Source organism: Pezoporus flaviventris, unplaced genomic scaffold (genome assembly GCF_033815535.1).
Source record: "Pezoporus flaviventris isolate CSIRO_AGI_PZ_B2104156 unplaced genomic scaffold, CSIRO_AGI_Pfla_v1 ptg000100l, whole genome shotgun sequence".
Taxonomy (NCBI): Eukaryota; Metazoa; Chordata; class Aves; order Psittaciformes; family Psittacidae; genus Pezoporus; species Pezoporus flaviventris.
Window position 1 is genome coordinate 2,687,456 of NW_026892648.1, and position 24,411 is coordinate 2,711,866.

General features: G+C 43.7%; 1 protein-coding gene across 4 annotated transcripts in view; it reads left to right on the top strand.

The window, feature by feature from the left end:
- DNAI1 (dynein axonemal intermediate chain 1) overlaps window positions 1-24,411 on the top strand; it is a 153,879-nt gene that overhangs the window by 64,276 nt on the left and 65,192 nt on the right. For all 4 annotated transcript variants that reach the window (XM_061477139.1, XM_061477141.1, XM_061477142.1 and 1 more), the window contains one exon: window positions 4,299-4,540. In XM_061477139.1, the coding sequence (XP_061333123.1) occupies window positions 4,299-4,540 (242 nt within the window). The remainder of the gene's footprint in view (window positions 1-4,298; window positions 4,541-24,411) is intronic.

A 24,411-nucleotide genomic window follows, 5' to 3' on the forward strand; every position in this document is an offset into this window, starting at 1 on the left:
TTGAGGAAATATGCTGGCCTACAACCAACCTTTTTCTTTTTCCTGTCCTCTATATTTTAAATATCTGAAATACAAGTAAACAGATTGAGCCATTTCTTTGGGTACCAAAATTTTGCTTTTGGAATTGATCTCTTTGCCCCAGAGGAGATCACTTAACTGGGTATAAAGCACAGCCAGCCCCTTCCTTTGCTTGTCTAGTAATCCAAGCCTAAAGGGTAGAGCTCCAGCCAGCAAGCTTTCAAAGTGTGGGCATAACTAGAAAGGAGAGTGGATGGGCTTGTGCAGCTGTGATGCTCAAAAACAAGCAGCTGTTCACAGCCATGCTTCTCCATCTCACTGTTTTTTTTCAGAGGAGAAAGGACATATTTTAAGCAGCAGTGGTTCCTATTAGCATGGGTGATTTCTTGGCCCAAGCCATGTAGGCAGGACGGCTGGTGGACTTGATGTACAATGTGTCACAGGATCTAAAATGTAAGGGTGCAGTCTGGGGGGTTTTAAATCCTCTGAAGAGTTTAAATTTGCCAGTTTATCACAGAAGAAACTGTAGCACTGGCTTTTTGTGTAGTAAAAATAGCTTTTAGTGGTGACCATGGAGATTTACTATGTGAATGCAGTATTTACCCCAAGCCTTGTAGCTTCAACTTGAAGATACTGTTGCATTGAGCATGCTGGTTCAGCCACTAATCATTTTGGAGGAAATGGAGGAAAACCTCATGGTCCATCAACCAACATATTTTGATCTAATACTGAACATTTGCTGATTCTTTTAAGTTCAGCTAAAGAAAAGTGGAAATGAAAAATCTGTTAAAACAGACATATCAGAATGAAAGATTTAGATGCTTTTCAGATTTTTGTTTTGCATGAACTGTTTGGTGGTAACACAGTCATATTCTGAGGTACTATGTTAACACTAAATCACTGTTCTTCTGAAAATAAGTTTGGGGGTTTGGGTTGAATCTCTCCAGCCTTAAATGCAAATGTAAATGGATATTTTAGATAGCGGTAATGGTTGGTTTGAAATCTATTTCTCATTGCGTGAGATGCTTACAGGCTCAGTTCTCCAGGCTGAGACCAGAAAATATGCTATCTACATCCTCTCTCCCCACATATACTAATTATGTGTCAGGATCTGAAATCTAACCTTTGTTCAGGTGAACGCTGAGGATCATCATGACAAGGCACTTTTCCTAATTACAGCAAGAGTCTGTTCACATCCTCTTCTTGCTGTGCTGCCTTGTGTCGTCCTGTAGATGGGAAGAATAACTCCTGCTGGCGCTGATTGTCAGAATAATTGTCTAATATCTCTAGTCTCCAGCCCATGTACCAGTATGCATTTTGTGGGTAGAAGCTCTTTCAGTGCATGTTGGTGCATGCATTCAGTTCAGAGCAGTTGTCTCCAATCTAAAGCTGCAGGTTTCACCTCCATCAGTGGTGTAGCCATTACCAGCTCTTGGGTCTGCACCTTCTGCTTTGCTGTGTGCCTTGTGGTCTTCTAACATTGGTTCAGTGAGCTACCTGCGTCTTGACAGACCAGCTACACAGGATTTGGGGCACACTGCAGTGCTCTGCTAGTTTTTAATGAAACACCTTTCTCTTGAAAAGTCCATGCTTCAAAGCTATGTGACAATATGCTGTTGTGGGTATGTGCTGTCCCTGCCATTCCTGGAACATTGAATATCACTAATGAAATAATTCCATTCTTTTTTTTTCATTTATTAAAGAACATCTTGGTACGTCTCAGTTAGTACTTTGGGTTAGAATTCACCCTTTACTGAAATAGATTTATATGCCTGCTCTTAGAAGGTTATTGTTTTACTGATATTTATGTTCCATGCTTCAGTGTTAATTGTGGATTATTGCTACTGCTTTGCCTTTCACCAGAAATAAGCTGTTCTTTAGCAATCATATTATTCAGACTTATGTGCGTTATTCACACATCTGTGATTTAACTCACATCTGCAATATTTCATAACATAAAGGAGATAATGAGTAGGATTCAGATCCTGGATTTGCATGCGTTTAGCAGTTAGTAGAGAGCTGGCCATTACAGTCAGTGGAGTCCAGAGAATAAGTCAATGGACCCAATATAGGGATCTTCTTTAAGGTGGGTTTTCTACGCTCAGTGAGCTGGATATATGGATCTCTACTCATAGTAGCAGGATCTTAGACTCTGAGCACTCAGACAGACAGACACACATAGACCTGCGTGTGTGTGTCTTAGTCTGCAAATTAAATCCCATGTTTCACTCTGCCAGAGCTTCTTCCCAAGAACTTGCTTTTGCCCTGCCTGGTTAACATCCAGGTGGACTTGCTAAAGCTGCTGAACTATTTTACCCAACATTAAAGGCCTGCTCCATCATCTCTAATTGATGAATGTGGCTGGCCTATGTTACTGCCAGATCAGTGGACAGAGGAGCACCTCCAAAGCCCAATTCAGATCTTTGGTGGCTGAATCAACCTCAGAAGGGGTGTCTCCTCTGCTGTCTGTGTAGGGAGCATGGGGAGCAGCTGTCTGAGGCTTCTCAGCACAGTGCCAACAGGTACAAAAATGAATATGCACCAGAGACCTTTTGGAAATATGCCTGGCTGGTCAGTAGTCCCCAGGAGAAGTAAGAGCATGAAATAGGTTGAATTCAAAGGCTGTCTTACTAATTTGACTTCATTCTGCTGTGAGTCATGCCTGGTAGGTCATTTTCACAGCCCTCCCAAGTGTTTTTGCTCCTGAGGAGAAGTGGATTCATCCTTATCATGGCTGAAGCTCAACTTCATATAAGTTCAGTGACATTACTTGGCTAGGAAAAAAAAATAATTCTGTGAATTGAAAGGACAATTTATTATACTTCCTGCTAGAGAAAGTGTAATCACTTCCTTTTCAGATAGAATTCTAGGAATAAGCTTTCCCTAAGTTAAAAATGTTATTTGGATTCCAATATGTTTAAAATAATATCAGCACTGAAATCTATGATTCTATCATACCTTTCTGCAAAAAAAAAAAAGGAAGCCATTCCTCCTGCTTGGCTCAAATGTACAGAGAGACCTGTGAAAATAGAATATGCAAAACAGCAGTAATAGTTTTGTTGATGTGTTTTTATTTACTGGTTCTTTGAATGTCTTCTTTGTGGCCCTGATATATTTGAGGTAAGCAAAGTCTGTACCTGCATGCTGATTTGGGATCAGCTTGCTGCCAAGGAGAGGTGTCTGAAGTTGGTGTTATCACTGGAGTACACATTTACCAAGTCCTTATCCTGCAGGCTGGTCAAAATGTTAAGAAAGGTAGGAAGCGCTTTTATAAGAAAATGACTGTTCTGGAAATAGGATATAGAGTGGATACTTGGAGCATGGGCAGCAGTAAATTTGCTTGCTGTATACTGTGTGCCCGCGGGCATTTGACAGTAAGAAAAAGCATGTGGAGGGATAGCTAGGGTGCTGTCAGAAAGCATTGTTTTTGTAGATTAGGAAAGCTCCTTCTTTGCTTCTGGAGAGCTTATTTACATCAAAAACGTAGAAAAACATCAACAGTTTTTTGTCCCTTTTAAAAGAAATTGGAAATTGGTATTTAGATGAGAAAAAAATCCAACAAAAACCCCAAAAAACCCAAAACCAAAAGACCAAACCCCTCCTGGCAGTAACACATCATGATAAAAATAAAAAGCACAAAAGAAAGATGGCCTTCTTCAGAATAGGGAGAGCTAATTTCAGGCAGTGCAAAGGAAAGATTAAAGTAAATAGAAAAGAAAATTGAAAGTCTTGGCAAAAAATGAGAGCTTCTGTGCCAAGCAAGGAGGAGATGTTGGACATAAGCAGAAAATAAAGCTGTAGTGACTTGTGCATTTTACAGTTATATGTAATGCTTTACAGATACTTCAATGAAATGTTTTTTTTGAAGAAGCAGTGTAATATCAAGTATTGCCGATATAGAAATTGACATGCCACTATCCTTGGTTCAGCCTACATGTCTGCAATGTTAGTGAAATCGTAGCCCAAAGAAAGAAGTGCCCACAAGACTCTTTTTAACTCTGCACGTTTTCTCCAAGGCTTCTCAAGTCTCTTTCCTAGAGAGAAACTGCCAGAACAGTAGTTCTTCTGCATGAGCACATTGTCCCTTTGTCCTGAGGGTGGCATATCAGTGGAGGACAGGATGTTCAGATGTAGGCACACCAACAAGACTGTTTGGTCCTGTGGCAGATGTCCTTCCCAAAATGTCTTTGCATTCAGATGGGTGTGAGGCATAGGTGAGTGGTCTCAAGTTATAGAGAATTTTGGAAACTGATCTAACAGCAAAGCTCCTCCTTGTTTAGATGACTTCATGAAACAGAGCCAGGGGATGCTCCTGCTCTACACCATGAAGAACCCCTCCTTCCCAGAGTATATCTTCAGCAGTGAGAGTGGCATCATGTGCCTGGACTTCCATAATGACTACCCCTACCTCATGGCAGTGGGCTTCTATGACGGCAACGTAGCCATCTACAATGTGAAGGCAACCTCCCAGCCCAGCTACAAGAGCTGTGCAAAGTCAAAGCACACAGAGCCAGTGTGGCAGGTAAGGGTGCTTTTCCTCTCCTTTGAGTGGACTTTTAGTTGGGCTGAGTTTGGGAACAGTGGGAAAAGTGCTGAATGGGAAAAAGTATTGGTTTAATACAAGCATTATCTATTGATTATTAAGATAATTTTGAAATATACAGAAGGCAAAACAACCACATGAATCCTTGGTCCTCAATAGAAATTGAATATGTGAGCAGCAGTTCACTATAAACGATTATTTCTCTTTAGTTTTCATGATTGTAAATTACTTCTGTTTGGGGAGTAACTGATCTTGTCTCAGCAGGCATGCAATGCTATTTATGTTCCAAATACAAAATCACAGAGCAACAAGTGATGAGCAGTGTTTAAAACATGTATCAACCCTAAAAGAGAGCTCTTTTGGGCACAATAAACCCAGGGGCAGCCACCTATGGAATTGACTGCCACTGGGATTCGACATACTACTTTGTAGTTGATCTGAAATATTCTAGTGAATGAAGGATGGTGATGTACAGGTAATGCTCTTAAAGCAACGCCACCCTGACATCTGTCATAGAGAGTCAACACATGGATGATATTGTGAAGGACCGAGATGAATATGCTGTTACACCCAGCTAACTTTGTAGTTATGTCTACAATATAATCCAAGTTAAGACTGAAGCACTGGAACGTATTTGTGCTTCTGATCTCATTTATAGGACTAAAAGTGTGGCAGCATGTATTTCAACATGGTCTGTGCTTCTGCTGAGGTGCAGGGGTGTTTGTGGGTATTACTGCAAGCTTCTCCCATTGACACTTAGGCTTCCAGTATAAAAGCCTCACACGACAGTAAGTCCTATGTTGCTGTCACCTGATTTAGGCTGTCATACAGTCATGCATCTAGGCACACTGTCAATGTTCCTTGTACTTTGGCAAGTGCCATGCATGGATTGTCCCCCAGCCATGGCTCCTTGTTATTGCATCTTCCAATAGAAGTCCAAGAAATCAAGGGATCCTGATGGGACTGCAGATGAATGTGAAATATGCCAAGAGCAAGACAGGCGCTTGCTATAAACAAAGAGGTTATGCAAATGTAACATTTCAGAAAAGACCTGAATTTTCTGTTTGTTGCTTGTCTGTCTGAAGCTTTTCCTCTAGCAAAATTTTCAGCTCTTCAGGTTAATATGGTACCCCAGCTATAGGTTGTTATCATAATACAGCTTGTCAGGCACACAAAGAATTCCAATCTTCTCCCATTGCCACTTAGGTTTCCAGTATAAAAGCCTGAAAAAATGCTAAGTCCTATGTGTAGCTTCTCATGGTCTTGCTTCAGCATGATACTTGAAGGTCAACATTTGTTTCTGCACACTATAGACGCCAGAATCCCAGATCATTTGTGCCCCAGATGATAGTGGGAAGAACAGAGTGTGCTTAAGGCGTGTTAAAGACCAGAAGCAGGTATGTTCAGCACTCGAGGCAGTTCTGTACAGGGTTTTTAGAGATAGATTTACATGTACCACTTGGCAGCAAAGTGGCTCAGAGATGAAAAAAATCGTAAGGTGGTCTAGGGAGATAGCTCTGAAAAGGAAACAAACTACTTCATGGATATGGATAGATATAGGTAAAAACAGACTTCAGTTCCTGCTTGTTTGTTTTATTTCCAAAGGCTGAGTGGTAAGAATCATTATTCTTGGTTTTCTTCTGCAATAAGGTACTGGTATTTCTAGTAAACATTACAGTTTTTTTACTTGCTACAAAACTAGTGATTAAGGTTAGTAAGATTGCAGAGCAATCAGGAGAAAACCTTGTACTTCTATTGGGAAAAATCAGAACTGTAGGTATTTGTCAATATCAGCCAAAAGGCTTAGTGAGGTTTTCACTTCATTTGATGGGAGGAAAAGCAACATGGACTAACTGTTAGTTTGAGACATCAGATTGTTATTCTTCATTCAACATTAAATGATTCTAGAAAGTGATGCCTCATTTCCCATATTAAGTTCAAAGACGCTCTATTCTCCTCCGCCAAGACCCCAACTAGTCTGAAGCCTGGTCTTTGTCTAGACCACTCTGTGCAGTCCTCACTTTTATAGACACTGCAAGTCCATGACTTTGAAGATCAATTAGGAATGTAACAATGTTCTCCCAAACAATTAGGAGCCTTTGTTCTCTGGACTGCCTGGCTCCTTCCTTTTGAAACAATACAACCCTTTCACAAGGGAAGCAAAATAGGAAATGAGTGAAGCAGACTGACAGTTCTTTTCTTGTGCTATTTCATTTTCAGTAACTTAGTAATATCTCAGTAAGTTTGTATAAAAGAAATCTGATGTAACATAGCCCATTATTAAGAGCAAAATAGAATAACATAAATTTTCTAATTCTGTTACCTAAGAATGAGTTTGTCTGCCTGATACTGCTCCCCATATTTTTAAAAAGCATAGCAATGGCTACTTTTAGGTTTGGCAGTTGTCTTCCATGTATTAAGTGCTACTGCATTGTAAATAATGTAAAATTCTGCTTGTTTTAAAGTACACATTTCTAACTCCTTACTACCAAATGATTAAGGTCCAAAGCCAAATAGAAATAAACACATACACAGACAGATGAATGTATGTGCATGTAGTGCAGTGTGGCTAACACATCACTGAAACCTTTGGTCTTAGAGGAATATAGAACCAGAAATGGTCTCCCAGGTCAATAAATTCAGGCCTCTGCCTTTGGCTGTGAACACCAGCTGAAATGGAGTTAGCTACTGGGAAATGGTGTCAAACCTGTCATGTACTGCTAGCCAAAAGCCTATGTGAGGTTAAGCTAAACCCCACTTTAATCAAAACAATGCTCCAAATAGTCAACAAAATCCTCACAGCCCCAGCATCTTCAGCAATGACTACTCCTAGAAAGCAAGCCCCTGGACAGTGTATCTGTTTTAGCCAATGGCTCAGTCCCAGGGCTTTGCTCTGAATCTCAATGAACATGGCAAAAGTGGGACAACATGGCTAAACTTTGGCTCCCAGAGCCCACAAAAGCAGTCTTCTCTGGGGAGAAGTGACACTCTGCTGGTAAAGTTCTCTCAGCATAGACCCTCTCCTTTTTCCAGCCTTTGTGCTTTGTTTTTCATGTCTCCTTTCTTTTAAAACAAATATGATGACTAGAGTTTATTTACAGCTGAGAAGAATGTTTCTTTCTTACCTTTCATCACTGGGATATACTAAATATTTTAGGTTTGAAGCATTTTGAAGCTGGAACTGTTCAGAAACAAGAATTGATAACTGAAACTATCTGCTGCATGACAGCTTGTTTCTGCTGTTCAATCTCCCTCCTAAAACACATCCCCAACACATTTGTTTCCACTGTGTGCTTCTAGTTTACTTTCACATCAAACCAAAAGGACGCTATTTCTGCTTGCTGCTGGCACTGGTGCAGAGCCATGACTGAGGCTGCTGCAGAGGGGTGGAAATACATTTTTTTTACTTGCTCACCATCACAATTACTGGTTAAATTTCCACTGCAGTGTTAACACTAAGGTCTGCAAACAGAACATTTCTTTTGGCTGTGCATACAGCAAATTTCAGATGGGTCAGATGTCCATGTGCACAGCGTGGATTGGAATTGCTATGGAGAGATCACTGGTTAGAAAAGCAGCTTGGTTCATTGTTAATTTACTGCAGATATCTGGCCTCTCTGAGGAACTGATACCATGGAGATTCAGATGGCATCCTGAAAGAATACTTTTCTGCCTTGTATTCATTATTCATGCATGGTATGAATATAAGGGGGGAGAAACGGGTGGCCACTGCTTAATAATTCTACACCAAATGCCATTCAGGTTTAGGACATGGTTAGGACTTGCTCATGGTTAGGACAGAAAGGACAAGGCAGACAGTAATAGCTTGCAAACTGCCAAAGGAAACTAGAGGGAGTGTGCACTTGCAGAATAGTTTTCCAGTAAAATTTGTGGAAGTCCCATTTCAAATGTAAACCAGATAAAAGTAATCTACCCTGCATTTGGAGAAGGCTGAGGTTCTCAACAACTTCTTTGCCTCAGTCTCTGTTCTGATCATGCCACTCAAGTCTGAGAAGGCAGATGGAGGGACTGTGAGAATAAAGACCTTAGGCCCACTGTAGGAGAGGGTCAGGTTCGAGATCATCTTAGGAACTTGAACGTGCACAAGTCCATGGGACCTGATGAAATCCATCTGCAGGTCCTGAAGGAGCTGGCAAATGAAGTTGCTAAGCCACTGTCCATCATATTCTATACAAATGCCCGTAGCATGGGGAACAAACAAGAGGAATTAGAGATGTGTGCACATCTACAGGGGTATGATGTAATAGGCATCACAGAAACATGGTGGGATGGCTCCTATGACTGCAGTGTCGGAATGGAAGGTTACAGGCTCTAGAAAAGACAGGCCCTGCAGGTGGGAAGTTGCTATTTATGTTAGGGATAAGCTGGAGAGTATGGAACTTTGTCTGGGGAGAGGGAGCAGTTAACAGAGAGTCTGTGGGTCACGGTTAAAGGGAAAATAGCGATGGGGGACATTACTGTGGGGATCTGTTACAGACCACCTGATTAAGGAGAACCTGCGGATGAAGCACTCTATAGACAGATAGGAAAAGCCTCATGCTCGCAGGCCCTTGTTCTCATGGGTGACTTCAACCACCCTGACATCTGTTGGAAGGACGGTACAGCCCAGCACAACCAAGCCAGGAGGTTCCTCGATTGTGTGGAAGACAACTTCCTTCTGCAAGTAACAGAGGAGCCAACAAGGAGAGGTGCCATGCTTGACCTCGTGCTCACCAACAGGGAAGGGCTCGTTGGAAATGTGACTCTCCAGGGCAGCTTGGATGCATCGACCGTGAGATGGTCAAATTTGAGATCCTCAGGACAGTGAGAAGAGCGTGCAGCAAGCTCACTGCCATGGACTTCAAGAGAGCAGACTTTGGCCTCTTCAGGAACCTGCTTAGTAAGGTTCCATGGGATACAGCCCTAGATGGCAGGGGGGCCCAAGATTGTTGGTTGATATTCAAGGATCACCTGCTACAATCTCTGGAGTGTTGCATCCCAACTAGGAGGAAGTGCAGCAGGAGGGCCAGGAGACCTCCTTGGATGGATAAGGAGCTCCTGAGGAAACTTTGAATGAAAAAAGAGGCTTATAATAAGTGGAAGCAAGGACAGGTGGCATGGGAAGAACACAGGGATGTTGTCCGGGAAGCTAGGGACCAGGTTAGGAAAGCAAAGGCCCAGTTAGAATTAAGCGTGGCTAGGGATGTTAAGGATAAAAGGAAGGGATTCTACAGGTACATAGCAAATAAAAAACAGACTAGGGACAATGTAGGCCCCCTCCGGAAGCTCTCAGGAGAACTGGCTACACAGGATTTGGAGAAGGCTGAGGTTCTTAATGGCTTCTTTGCCTTGGGCTTCACTGGCAAAGGCTCTGACTGCACCATCCAAGTCTTGGAAGGCAGACGCAGGGACTGGGAGAATGAAGACCCTGGGCCCACTGTAGGAGAGGATCTGGCTCGAGACCATCTTAAAAACCTGAACATGCACAAGTCCATGGGACCTGACAAAATCCATCTGCGGGTCCTGAAGGAGCTGGCAAATGAAGTTGCTAAGCCACTGTCCATCATATTTGCGAAATCATGGCAGTCAGGTGAAGTTCCCGATGACTGGAAAAAGGGAAATATAACCCCATTTTCGAGAAGGGGAAAATGGATGACCCAGGGAATTACAGACCAGTCAGTCTCACCTCTGTGCCTGGCAAAATCTTGGAGCAGATTCTTCTGGAAGGCATGCTAAGGCACATGAAAATCAACAAGGTGCTTGGTGACAGCCGGCATGGCTTCACTAAGGGGAAATCCTGCCTGACCAATTTGGTGGCCTTCTATGATGGGGCTACAGAACTGATGGACAGGGGTAGAGCAGTTGATGTCATCTACATGGAGTTGTGTAAAGCGTTCGACACTGTCCCACATGACATCCTTGTCTCTAAACTGGAGAGACATCAATTTGATGGATGGACCACTCGGTGGATAAAGAACTGGCTGGATGGCCGCACACAAAGAGTTGTGGTCAATGGCTCAATGTCCAGCTGGAGACCAGTAACGAGTGGTGTCCCTCAGGGATCGGTGTTGGGACCGGTCTTGTTCAACATCTTCATCGCTGACATGGACAGTGGGATTGAGTGCGCCCTCAGCAAGTTTGCCGATGACACCAAGCTGTGTGGTTCGGTTGATACCCTGGAGGGAAGGAATGCCATCCAGAGGGACCTTGACACACTTGTGAGGTGGGCTGATGACAACCTGATGAAGTTTAACCATGCCAAGTGCAAGGTCCTACACCTGGGTCGGAGCAATCCCAGGCACAGCTACAGGTTGGGCAGAGAAGGGATTCAGAGCAGCCCTGTAGAGAAGGACTTGGGGGCGTTGGTGGATGAGAAAATGAACATGAGCCGGCTTCAGTGTGTGCTCACAGCCCAGAAACCAACCGTATCCTGGGCTGCATCAAAAGGAGCGTGACCAGCAGGTCAAAGGAGGTGATCCTGCCCCTCTACTCTGCTCTTGTTAGACCTCACTTGGAGTATTGTGTGCAGTTCTGGTGTCCTCAACATCAAAAGGACATGGAACTGTTGGAACAAGTTCAGAGGAGGCCACAAGGATGATCAGGGGACTGGAGCACCTCCCGTATGAAGACAGGCTGAGGAAGTTGGGGCTGTTCAGCCTGGAGAAGAGAAGCTGCGTGGAGACCTCATAGCAGCCTTCCAGTATCTGAAGGGGGCTTATAAGGATGCTGGGGATGGGCTCTTCATCTGGGTCTGTAACGATAGGAAAAGGGGTGATGAGTTCAAACTTAAACAGGGGAGATTTAGGTTGGATATAGGGAGGAAATAGTGCACTACGTAAGTGTGCTGAGGCACTTGCACAGGTTGCCCAGAGAAGCTGTGGATGCCCCATCTCTGGCGGTGTTCAAGGCCAGGCTGGGTGGGGCTTGGAGCAACCTGGGCCAGTGTGAGGCATTTTTGCCCGTGGCAGGGGGGTAGAACTGTATGATCTTAAGGTCTTTTCAACCCAAACCATTCTATGATCTTATGAAAAGACAGCTGAGACTTGCTCACTGGAATTTATCCTGTAATCGTGTGATCCCTTCTTCACCTTTACTTTCTGTGTACTTAATCTAAGGTCCTTAAATAAGCCTACTCTGAATCTTAGCAGCTCATGAAGCCATCCCAGACTCATTGAAGTCTTGTTTTGCTGATGAAAGTTCAGTTACAGAATCCCTTTAAAGTCATTGTGACCTGCTGTTTTCTACCTTACTCTATGCTGCTGGGCACACCTCTGCAAGAAAAAAAAATGCCTCTCCAAGAAACTGATTGTATTCACTGCACTTAAGGGTCACCCCAGCACATTATTTCATTTCTGATGATGGGCAGTCTCCTAAATCTGGCATCTGCAGTCAGACAAACAGATTTTGCAGCTTGGATTGTTTCTGAGAAGTTACAGCTTCATCTGATATTTTGTTCCTTTGGCTTCAGACAAAGAGTTTGATGCAAGGGAAATACAAGAAAAAGAGTGTTTCTATCAAGGTCAGAATAAAGATCAGCTTTCTCAGAACGGGCTCAATGCCCTTCCTGTTACCTTCACTGCTATGGAGCAAAAAAATAGGTATTTGTTGGGGATAGTTCAGTGGAAAAACCTTATTCAATTCCAAGAGGATACTGTTAGGGGATAACTTTAGAAGAGAAACAGAAATCTTTGGAAGGAAGAAGAGAAACACAGATCTGAAACCAAGGATGCTGGACCTGAGGTAAGGATGAGGAGCACCAGGATGTGAGCTGGCAAGTAGGAGAATGTTGCCTAAAGGGATAATAGGGTAGAAACCTGATGGTGATAATCATTTAGTACGAAATCTCCAGAGTTATGCAGAAAAACTGCATCTCTCATACCAGGACAGTGCAGTGTCTGCATAGAGGACTTTCCAGCCCCAGCTTTCTACTGCTTTTTTGTTGCTACCAGCCCTGCATTGCATGTCTGGCACAGTCTAACCTCAGTGTTTCAGGAGTAAAGGAGGACACTGTATCCTCACCAGAGAAGTCACTTCAGTCATTCAGCACACGCACAGAAGAACAGAAGAGTGCAAAGAGCATCCATGGACCTGCAAGGGTGTACTAGGGGTCCAGGGACCTCATCAGGGGCTTCCTTGTTGCAGCAGTCAGTCCTTAGCTGCAGTCCCACTCCCTACACTGAATTCTGCAAGCAGCAACTGGCTATTGTAGCAGCAGTTGCATTAGTCTGTTGGACCTGACACTGAACTCCTCACTGCAGCACCATGAGACATTTAGTGGCCCACAAACACATGTTTGCTCCCTTGTCTTCTCCTGGAGGGATATGTGAGCAGGAGGGGCTGTGCTTGGGAAGGATTGCCATATGCTTTCTGCGTGACACAGGGTCAAGATCGGCAGCTTTCTGGTTGTCCTTATTCTCTGGGAGAGCTCACTGCAGCTTTATCTACTGGAGGAAATCCTGTCTGTAACAGAGTCATGTTTTACTGGTTTTTGGAAAGGCTCTGCTGAGCCACAGAAATTCATCTGAAAGGTTTGGGGTCATATAGGCATAGTGGAGGTGACCAAAAGTGCAAAGACATCACTGTGGCAGAAATGATGGATAAAATCTCCTGCAACGTCTTTGTACCTTGTTCAAAACCTTTTGACACTTTTTGAGCCACTTTAACATTAGGTAAGGTAAGTGTCTGAGTGCTTATTCCTAAGTGTCTTTGACAATAGTGACCAAATCCCTGATCTTTTAACTTCAATGTTGTATTTTTTGAGATAACATCAGACTGAACCTTCTGGAGATTCCATTTCTATAGCTGTTTTTTTTATATTGTGCCTTGGGTATGGATTCTTGTGGATTAGAAATTCTCCTGAAAAATGTTTCTTGCACATCATGTAATGTTTGTCTGAAAATAATGTTTTTCTGCTTTGATTCTGCACTTCCCTCTGTACTTTATCCAGATGCTGAACTTCCTTTCTGCAGTCTGCTCCCACTGCTGCTTGCTAAATACATTCTTCTCGAGTGCTGTATTGTTATTTTCCCCCTCCTTCCTTTTACTTAAGATCCAAACCATATTATTGTGGGTTGCAGGCTGTTTCTTTTCTAGTGTCTGCAAGCAATATATAAATAATTTTCTTTGCCTGTTAGTCTTACTGGTCCTAGTTTGTGGAGGAAACTTCACTTATAAAATTCAAGAGTCTCTGAAGGCCTTGGAAAATCCTAGCCTGAGGTTTAAAAGGGCAGAGAATTTGTAATGCCTTTGTTTGGTTGCTTGGATCTTTGAATCCTTTTCTATTGCTTTATAGCAGTCTCAAAAGTTTACTAAGTATTTAATAGGAATCAGGAAATTATGTTGGATCTTAGTGGAAAAATTTTATTTCTTTTCTGTCCTATGAAATGTGACTGCTGATTGTTGGATCTTCAGAACAGGTGTAGAAAGCATATGGACCAGATGGGTCTTAATGGCACTAATGCAGCCTGTGAAAGAGCAGAATGCTTCTCTGAAGAGGATGAAATAGAGGCAAAAGTGATAAGGGCAGAGCTAGAAGGAAGCTGGGCAGGGATGGTGCAAGCAAGCTTATGCAGATATACAATGAAATGTGCGGACCTGAGGCTGGCCATTGCTCCCACTCCTGGTGCTATAGTGAGCTATCACAGCTTAGTGTGGTATCCAGGACCCTCAGCACCTGGCAGGCCCTGGGCCATCTCTTGCCATCCCTGCTGCAAGCCCACTCAATCCTGTGATGATGGGAATCTTCTGTCAGTCACATTACAGATGCTCTCTCTGATTTAGCAGCATCAGACAGCTTGGGGATTTGGATGTGAGCCTGCCTGCCATGTGTATCTACTTTCCCTGCACAGGGAGCACAGGAAACTTCGTATTTTGTCTGTAAATTGGAAATCTTGCTTGATGAGCACAGTCAGAATTGAAACCAAGAGCTGTGAATTGCAGTTGGTTAAGTATCCATGAGCTTTGCTGGCCTTTGGTACCCATTGCTCAGCTGAGTGCTGTATCTATCTGACTTGGGAACATGGCCACTGATGAGACAAAAAGGTTAAGAGTCTAATGTCTGTTTCTTCACTCCTCAGCTGTTAACATACCAACCTAATAAATACAGTTGGAAGAGGTGTGAGGGAAAAAAGGAAGCAGGTTCCTGGTAAAATGCTGTATGAGGCCTAACATCAGAATCCCAGCAGAAAAAAAAACAAACTGAAAGCAGGGCCAGCCTTATCCCGTGCTATTTATAGCTGAGCTCTGCTTCCTCCAGATAAATCTGAGTCTCTGAAGCATGAGTGATGCACAAGCCCCAGGCTCGGCCTTTGCCCTGCATCAGTTGTGCTCCCATGTCCGTACTCTCTGCTCAGTTCAATGCTGAGTCCCTTCCAGTATCACCAAATGTGCTCTCTGGTAAGAGAGATTTTGCTGCCCTTTTCCTGCACCCCAGATTTGTGGGTGATGTGTGAACACAGTGATCTGGTGGTCTGATTCTTTGCCTCTCTCTGCTGATTTTGTGCCCTTGAGTTCACTGGCACTCAAGAGGCAGTGCCTGGGGCTGTGAGTCCCAGTGTCATGTTTAACCCCAAATGTCATCGAAGCACACACAGCCACTTGCTAACTCCCTGCCTGGTGGGATGGGGAGAGAATCAGAAGAGCAAAGGCAAGAAAACTTGCCTTTGGGTTTGCATAGGTCAAGGTAAAGACAGTTTAATGGGTAAAGCAAACCCGTTCAAACAAGCAAAGCAAACCAAGGAATTGATTCACCACTTCCCATGGTCAGGCAGGTGTTCAGCCATCTCCAGGACAACAGGGCTACATCACAGATAATGGTTACTCCGAAAGACAAGCGCCGTCACTCCAAACCCCTTTCCTTCTTCTTCCCCTACCTTTATATACTTAGCATGCCTCTGTATGGTATGGGATATCCTTTCGGTCAGCTGGGATAGGCTGCCCTGGCTGTGTCTCCTCCCAACTCCTTGTGCACCTCCAGTCTACTCACTACCGGGGTGGTGTGAAGAGCAGACAAAGCCTTGGCTCTGTAAGCACTGCCAGCAATAAAGAGAATACCCCTGTGTTAATAACACTGTTTTGGTTGCAAATCCAAAACACAGCTACTATGAAGAAAATTAACTCTACAAAATCAATGCACCCGAGAAGATGCGGTGAAAGTGGAGGGCACTTGATCTAGTTGTCTGAGAGAAGTGACTTTCAGAAGAGGAGTGTTTATGAGGCTAAATGTGAAATGGAGTTTATTTTACAGTGTGTCCTAGTTGCTGGTGAACACATGAGCAGTTTCTCCCCAGCTATCAGGAAGCTTTCAAGGACTTTAAAGGAGAAAACCCCAAGAATGCTTATAGCAAAGCTTGCAAGTAGCCACACACTGCTAGAATGAGAGAAAGCATTTGTAAATTTTTCACATGGGAAGTTCCTGTTACTGCCTGTAGCAAGAGCAGCCATCTTTGACTGGATAAGCCTGTTTTGGCTGATACTTATGAATAAATCCATCAGCCAGCCTTACGCCCGTAACGCAAGTGACTGGTGGCCTGTGGTCAAAGGCTGCTCCTGAAGCATTCAGGCATTGTGTGTTCTGTTCCAGGGTGTTTTGAAATGCTTTTGGTAATTATAGCAGTAGTTTGAAGAGTTCCTCCTCCTGTATCCTAGGTTGGTGAGATACAGTCCTGCCAAGCTGGCTGCCTTGGATGCTGCCTAAATTCTCTATAGATGAAGCAGCTGCCACCTTTCCAGTGCCTATCTGCTGTTACCAAGCCTGTCAGCCACCCTAACCAGCTTCTAACCAGCATTTTTATTATTAGGAAAGCTGTGTTACATAAGAAGGCGGTTGGTAAAATCAAGAGACATCTGACTAAATCCCTACATCTGATACAGATAAGATGACATGAAGTAGCTTAAGTCAAAGTTGCTCATTAAAGGTGTAAGAAAGATGAAAGAAGCCCAAGCTGACTGGAAGGTGCTGGGATCTTTAAACATTTTGACATACATCAGTTCTCTAACCCATTTCTTCTCTAATGCAAACAGTCCAGCCACGTATTTAAATATTATTGGCTCCCATTTAGGAAGAGTTAGTCCTTGCAGACCTTATCTCTTTAATGGCTTCTGTCGTGGTGGCAGGTTTACTTCCTAAGCTGATCATTCTGTCTTGTTGCATGGTTTCACAGTATAACATCAACAATTTTTCTACAAAGAACAGAACAGCACTGAGAACCCTCCTTTGCTTAACAGCTTCCTTATCTGCAGCTTACTGTCTTAGCTGAAACATTTGCATTTAAAAGAAAATGCAGATTTTAAGATAAGAACATTTTTCAATGAATTTATTTTGACGTTTATATATATATGTAAATCAAAGTAATATTTATTTTTATCTCAGCTTTTACTCACACTCAGAAGACTTGTCTGCTATACAAAGCAGTCTCATCTATTGCAGTGAGTGAAGCAGTAACAGTGTGGTTGAACATGACATGCAGTAAACTTGTGAAGGGTGAAACTGAATTTAAAATCAGACTGAACCTTCCTTTCTGAAACTGGGGGATTTCTGTGATTCTGCTTCTGAATCACAGAAATGAGACCTGGCAGAAGCATTGAGAATGTCCTCTTCTTCCCACAATGCCATCACAGAAGTTGTGTTGTTATTCCTGAAGTGCTTTCTTCGAGATTGAGCAGCCTAGCTGTCTTTACCGCCAGTGATCTGAAGTAGGTACTGACATAGTAGGTAATGACTGCTATTGACTAATGACTAGGTAAGTCAATACCTACTATGTCTGAGATAGTACACAGCCCTTAATGCATTTGAAAAGGTTTTCTGTAATTCTCCCACCCCTCCAGCAGTATCACATTGCTGATTCCAGCACCAGACTCTAATCCTTTTCTGCACTGCTGTCAATTAGCCAGAAATTTACAAATTTCTCCATGTTTATATGGTTTCTTCTTCCTGTCTGTGTCCCTTTGCACTTGTCTTTACCACATTTCACCTTATTGTTTTCAGACTGTGCCTCCAGTTTGTCCAAGTAGCTTTGTGTCTTGATGCTAACAGAATTCTCTGTGTCAAATTGTGTATTCTGCAATCCACTGTGCAAGCTGATAATGAAAATATTGAACAGAATTGGATCCAGGACAGTCCCTTGTAGGAGCCATCTAGAGATACTCTCTCAAGTGGTCAGGAAATTGCTGATTTCTCTTGAAAATTCATTTTCAGTCACTCATCCGTTTCACAGTTATTCCATATAGACCTTCTTTTCTTAGCTTGCTTCTGAAAACATCAAAGGGAGTACGGTAAAAGCCTTGCAAAATTAAAGGTAAATAACATCCACTCCTTCCCTCTAATCCTTAGATCCATTACTCTGCCAAGGAAGGAAATAAATTCTGTTTGACAAGATCTTTCCTTGACAAGCCCATATTCACTGTTCCTTATCTTTTTACCCGGTACATACATATGGATGGCTTAATACTTTGTTCCAGCTTTCAAAGTTCAGCATTAGGCTGACTGCTTCATAGACCTTTAACCTGTCCTTCCAGACAGGTTTTGTTTTGGGTTTTCTGGAGGCATTTTTTTCCCTGTTCCTATCTTCCAGGATCAATCCTGACCTCCAGTTCTCATAGACAATTCCCAGTGATTCAGCAGTTGCTTCTGCTGCTCACTTAAGCACTCTAGGTTGAATTTCAAGAGGCCTTGCAGAGTTGGATATATCAGTGGTTCTGGGCTGTACTCCTTCAAGTACATATTGTCAAGTGTCTAGTTACAGTTTGCCTTTTATATGGCACTGGAAGAAGGCAGATATTAATACTTCTCCTTTACCTGTGGTTTGTTGTGGGACCTGCCTTCCTCTTAGTAAACGATAAATGGGGTCTAAGAGGCAGAGGCTCAGATGAATCTTTCTGGGCTGACTTTGACTCCATACAGGCACTGTCATCCTGGCCCAGAAAGTCACTTGCCCTTCAAAAGAGAGTGTCCAACTTCTTCCCCATACAGGTGTCTCAGGCAGTGCTCTCCAACTCATGAGGGCAGTTTTTCTCCATGAAGTTGCTGGATGCACAAAGGCTTTCGAGTCTGACAGTGGCAGCCCAGCATTCCCCTTATGGCAGGCTGGTTATTTGTTCCTGGGGTAGCAGCTATTCTTCAGCTGTGTATGGATTCATCCATTTGCTGTGTGTTTAAAGCTCCGTGTTTAAAGCTCAGGAATGTAGATGGGGACAGGGACTAGGCTGTCACAAAAGGGCTTCTGAGAACAAAATCAAAGACTAACATCTTCTATGACAGTGTTTTCCAAAACTCTTACTTTTTTTGAGATCTTTCATTCTTGTTAGGTGTTCCAGAGCAGAAATGCTGTCTGCTTTGCAGTGTAATAGACAGAAATGGTAAAAAGCCCTGATACAAACCAGCAATCTCTTTTTCTGAGCATGCACCACAGGGCAGGACCCCTTTATGCTGTACATTGTCATCCTGGCCCCAGTACAGGCATGGTGGTCACCTCATGGCTCTGGTCTCCCTCACTGAGATATCAACTGGGGTTTACCATGGGTCCTCCTTGCCTGCCTGCCAAGGTTTACCTTTGCAGGTTGACCAGACCCACTTGCAGCCGGGGCACAGCCAAATCTGCTCCTGCCACAGTGGTATTGTCTGACCAAAGTGCAACCAGGACCCAGGAGCTCCTTTTCCCCTGAGTATAGACTTAGCCAAAGAAGCTAGCTGGGCTGCTTTCACGTAAATCTCAGAGTACTCACTTACCATAGCTCTTTAAAAAATTCATTATTGCCTCCAGTCAAAATGAATCATCTGAATTTAGCTCACTTTTTTGGTAAAGAGTGAAGCTTTACGTCTTTCTTCTTCCCACCTCCACATAGGATAACTTGTACTGCTGTCTAAGATCGCACTGGGGACTCCAGACACTGCCCTGCTCTTCACCTCTAAAATTTGCTTTCCCTGTCTCTTGCTGCACAAAGGCTGATGCTGGAGATGCTTTGTATGTGAGTGAAGTGGTCTGTGCTTTCTGGGTAACCAACTGAATAATTCTGAGGGGATTCCTGTGACTGACTGCAGGAGAGCAGTCTTCCTTCTTTCATGTATCCCTCCAGGTGCCTGGCCTTGGCTTCACTTCTGATACTAGGCTGAGGATCCTCAAGTGGCAAGGGCCGCTTACGGTACCAGGCTGGGGTGCATGTTAAGCATCAAATGAAGAATAGCTGGCAGTGTTCCTGGTGGATGGCATTTGGGGACTTTGTTGTAGAAGCACTACTTTGTCTCAGGAGCAAGAAGGGACAAACGATTTGCTCCAGCAAAACAGGAAGTCATCAGACTCAGGATGAGTTAACTGTCTTAGGGGAATTTCACTGCAGCAGATCCCTTAGGCAAACAGCAGAGGCAAGGGACAGAGAGAAGAGAATAAACAACAAAAACCTCAGCAATTTGTCTTTGACAGGAGGAGAATGTGAAAGATTTCTTCTCTGCTGATAATGACTTGATGTTTCCGGATGCCAATCTGTTGAAAGTTGCTGGCAGGAACGAACAAGAAACACATTTGGAGGTGACAGAGGGAAGAAATGAGATCTGTTTCCTAGCTCAAATCAGACACTGCTGTAGGGGAGTCCAGGAGAATATTCACACCAGAGCACAGGGGAGATCAGTCTGGCTCTGGAAGATGTGACCTATGGAGCATTTTATTGTAGATCAGCACTTCGGCATGAGCTGAAAAAGAGGACAGCAGCAAAATGGAGAAAATATCTTTTACACAGACCAAAGGTGCTCGCCACTGGACTAACACATCCAGGACTAGAAGGGTACTCTTGGTTGAAGTCTCTGTCTGCCTTTGCAAACATCCCATCTTGTTCATCTGTCAGCTGGTGACCTGCGGATCATGTGGTGGATGAAGCCAAACTGCATTCATGAGAGCTTGCTGTATCATAGCACACGTTCAACCCTTCTGCCTTGATAAAAGAGTTTTGCTGGTGCTTTGCTTTGACACAGGCTTGTGCATAGACATTGAAGAAATACGGTTTTAACAGTGGGCCGCAGGGCAGGCACAGCTAGAGCAAGCTGGGGGCTGATTCCACCACTGTGTTTGTATGCTTGCTCAAGGAGCAGGTGCTTGCCAGTGGAAAGCCTTGAGTAAAAGCCTTCAGCCAGTGTGAGTGTAACAAATGTCAAAATGTCTCTTGTTAGCCCTTTGTGCCCAAGGTATGGGGAAAATTGGGTGTCTGGGAAAAGCCCAGAGGGGCTGGGAAGCACTTGTGCTCCTGTGATGTACAGCTGGGCTCCTGCAAGACACTGTAGCTCAGTTCAGCTATGGAGCCAGATGGGTGAACTCCCTGAGCTACAGGGCTGGGCAGAATGGCAAGCTCTCCAAGAGGTGCCCATACGGCTGCATCTAGAGCACGACAGTGAGTTATGAAGAAACTTCTTAAGTACAGACATCTGTCTAAAGCTGAGTATTAGAGAAAAGCACAAAGACAAACTAATAAAGTGGAAGTGCAAAAGGAGCTGTGATTATCCTGGGTCATAAAACAGAAGGGGAAAATATTTGGTAAGTGTATTAGAAGTTAAAGGAATGAAGAGTATAGGCTCATTAATAAAGAAAACTTTCAGCTAATAGTGAGTGGTAGAAGAGCATGAAATATTTGATGCTGTATTGTTTAATCTTACAATAAGTGTCTGAGATTGGCTGCTTAGTATGATTAATGTAAAAAGAGGGTGAAAGCACAGGTCAGAATAGGGAAAGAGCGTGTTAAAGAATAGTTAGATAAGACAAGCCCTTGTTCATCAACAAGATCAGATTAAATGTACCCTGGAGTACTTAAAGAACAAGCCAGAGCGATTTCAGACCACTAACAAGCATTTCTGAGAGGTTTTGGGCTACATCTATCCTGCATTTTAAGCAGAGGCAGATGTTTATGTGCAAGTCCATTTACGGCATCTGAGCTGATTAAGTACCTTGACTCAGACTCAGGGGTGGCGTGTGCTCTGGGGTGTGGATGAAGGGAAGCATCATTCTGCTTTTCCTTGTGGACTCACACACATTCATGTGTGATGTGGGCAGACTGGAAAATGATACATATAAAGTCTGCTGTCATCAATCCTAAAGCATTTTTCAGTGATGCTGAAGAGCAAACGTCTGGCAAAAGAGATTTCTGCAGGTGCTTCCCTCAAAGGGACTGTCCTTGCATACAAGAATAATGACATGGGCAGAGTACCAGTGTCTGGATGATTCATCCAGGTTAGAGGCAGCTGAAGCCAGCCACGGGGACACACAAAGTGTGGGTGATAGCACAGAAGTGCATCAGGCTGCACTCTGGGCTGTACGAGAAGCATGGCCATGAAAAGGAGGAAAGGTCTCAAAGGACCCAAAGAAGTGAAAAAATAATTGCAGGAAAATGGTAGGGTTGGTCCCAGGGAATTATTGGCTAGCCAGACCCATTTGACAACTGGGAAAATGGTGGAACAAAGGCAAGACAGTTTATAAGTGTCCAGATAATAAGGTGATTCAGAGAAGCCAACATGGATTTGTCCAGAATAAATCGTCAAGCCAGTATCGTTTCTTTTGCTTCAGAGAAATGGTCCTCATGAAGAAGGAGGAAGCAGTTAAGGTTATCACTTCTATCCATCTTGACTTTACTAAACCTTTTGATATAGACTCACACAGTGACATACTCATAACCAAATTAGAGAAATATGAATTAGGCAAAATACATAAAGAGGCTGCTCAGATGGCTCAGGCAGTATGCTCAAAGAGCATTTATACAGAGCTTGCTGTCAGACTCTAAAGATGCTTCAAGTGAGATCCAGCTGTCAGTCCTGGTCTTCTTTTGATCAATACTTTCATTAGCAGCTCCGATTACAGAATAGGGAAGCCCCTTTGGGAGGACAAGGCACTTTGCAGGACATGATTATGTTCAAAATTATCTTGATAAATTGAAAGAAGAACCCAAAATCAATGTGATGAAATTCAATAAAGGCAAGAGCCAATACTGTGTTTAGAAAGGGGAAATTAAAAGCGCAGATACAAAATGGGATGACTGGATAGGCAGTAGGTTGCCAGAAGGGAAGAATATATCAGATCACTGCCAGTGGTCCACAATACAATACTGTTGTACAAAGACATGTGTCATTCTGATTATTAGCAGGAATATAAGTTAGAGGAGGTTGTAACTCTGGTCTGCTAGTGCCTAGAGGTGGTCTGATACCATGTGTGTGCAGCAGCAGGGAAGGGCTGAATTTGAAGGACAGGAATGGTGAAGGTTTGAAGAGCAGGACCTGGAAGCAACAGTTGAAGTAAGTGATTTTGTTGGGTTGGGAAAACAGAGGAAGGAGCAACATTTTCTTGTCCATTTAAAGACTGCTGTAAAAAAGGAGAATAAACTGTTGTTCTCTGTGTCCACTGGGGAGATGGTAAGGAGTAGTTGGCTTAACTTGTGGTAAAGGAAATTTCCTGTATAAGGCAAATTAAGCTCTGACATATTTATATACAGGGAGGTTGTTGATTGCCTATAGTTGGAGGCTTGTGAGAGCAGCCTGTGTGAGCTGTCACCAGTGATAAGCAGGAGTCTACTCCTGCCGTAGAGCTGAATAGATACCTTTTTTGTGTACCTCCAAACTCTGCATTGCCATCAAGGCTTTTCTCAGCACTGTACTGATTGCCAGGTGGGCACTGGCAGGAATTTGTGCCCAGGTCATGTTGGCCAGGACTTTCCTCAGCAGTTGTTTGTTTGCTGGAGTCATCTGATCATCATAGTGGGCCAGTTCATGTAAAAGTGATTTGATAATGCCTTTGTCTTTCCTCTTCTCTACCTGTGGCAGACTTTATTTGTGCTTTTTAGACACTGAATGACCGAAATGCTCTTATTTCACTTAGGGCAGGTGACAGCAGGGCTGTGGTACTCAAGTACTGTCAAATAGCTCCTTGAAGGAGAATCACAGACTCACAGAGCAGTTGAGGTTGGAAGGGACCATGCGGCACTCATCTAATGCAACCTCTCTGCTCAAGCAGGGTCGCCTACAGCATGTTGCTCAGAACTGTGTCCAGGTAGATCTTGAATATATCCAGGGAAGGAGAATCTACAACCGCTATGGGCAACCTATCCCAATAGGTCACTCTCACAGTAAAGAAGTTCTTCCTCATGTTCAGGTGGAACTTCCTGTGTTTTAGTTTATGCCCGTTGCCACTCGGCCTGTCTCTGGGCATCACTAAGAAGAGTATGGCCCCAGTCTCTTGACACCCTCCCTTATTATACACATTGATAGATCCCCACTCGAGTCTTCTTTTGGCTGAATAGGCTCAGCTCCCTCAGCCTTTCCTCATATGAGAGATACTCCCAACTCTCAATCATTTGGGGGTTGGAACTAGATGATCTTAAGATCCTTTCCAACACTGACTATTCTATGATTCTGTGATTCTATGATGATTCCAGTAGCCCTTTACTGGACATGCTCCAGGAGCTCCATGTCTCTCTTGCACTGGGGAGCCCAGAACTGGACACACTGCTCCAGGTGAGGCCACAACAGGGTTGAGAAGAGGGGGAAGGTCACCTTTTTCAACCTGCTCTTCCTAATGCAGCCAGGACTCCATTGGCCTTCTTGGCCACAAGGGCACATTGCTGGCTCATGGACAGATTGTTGTCCGCCAGGACTCCCATGTCCCTCTCTGGAAAGCTGATGCTTTCCAGCAGGTCATCCCCAGCCTGTGCTGGTACATGGGGTTATTCCTCCCCAGGTTCAGGACCCTGCACTTGCTTTTGAATTTCAAAATACCCTATCTGGGAAGCAATTTCTTGTCTGTCAATGTGCTTGTGTTCCATATGGCAGCCCGCAGTTGATCTTTGGCAAGCCGAGGGCCAGCCAGAGGGATTTGTGTTTGCAGTAT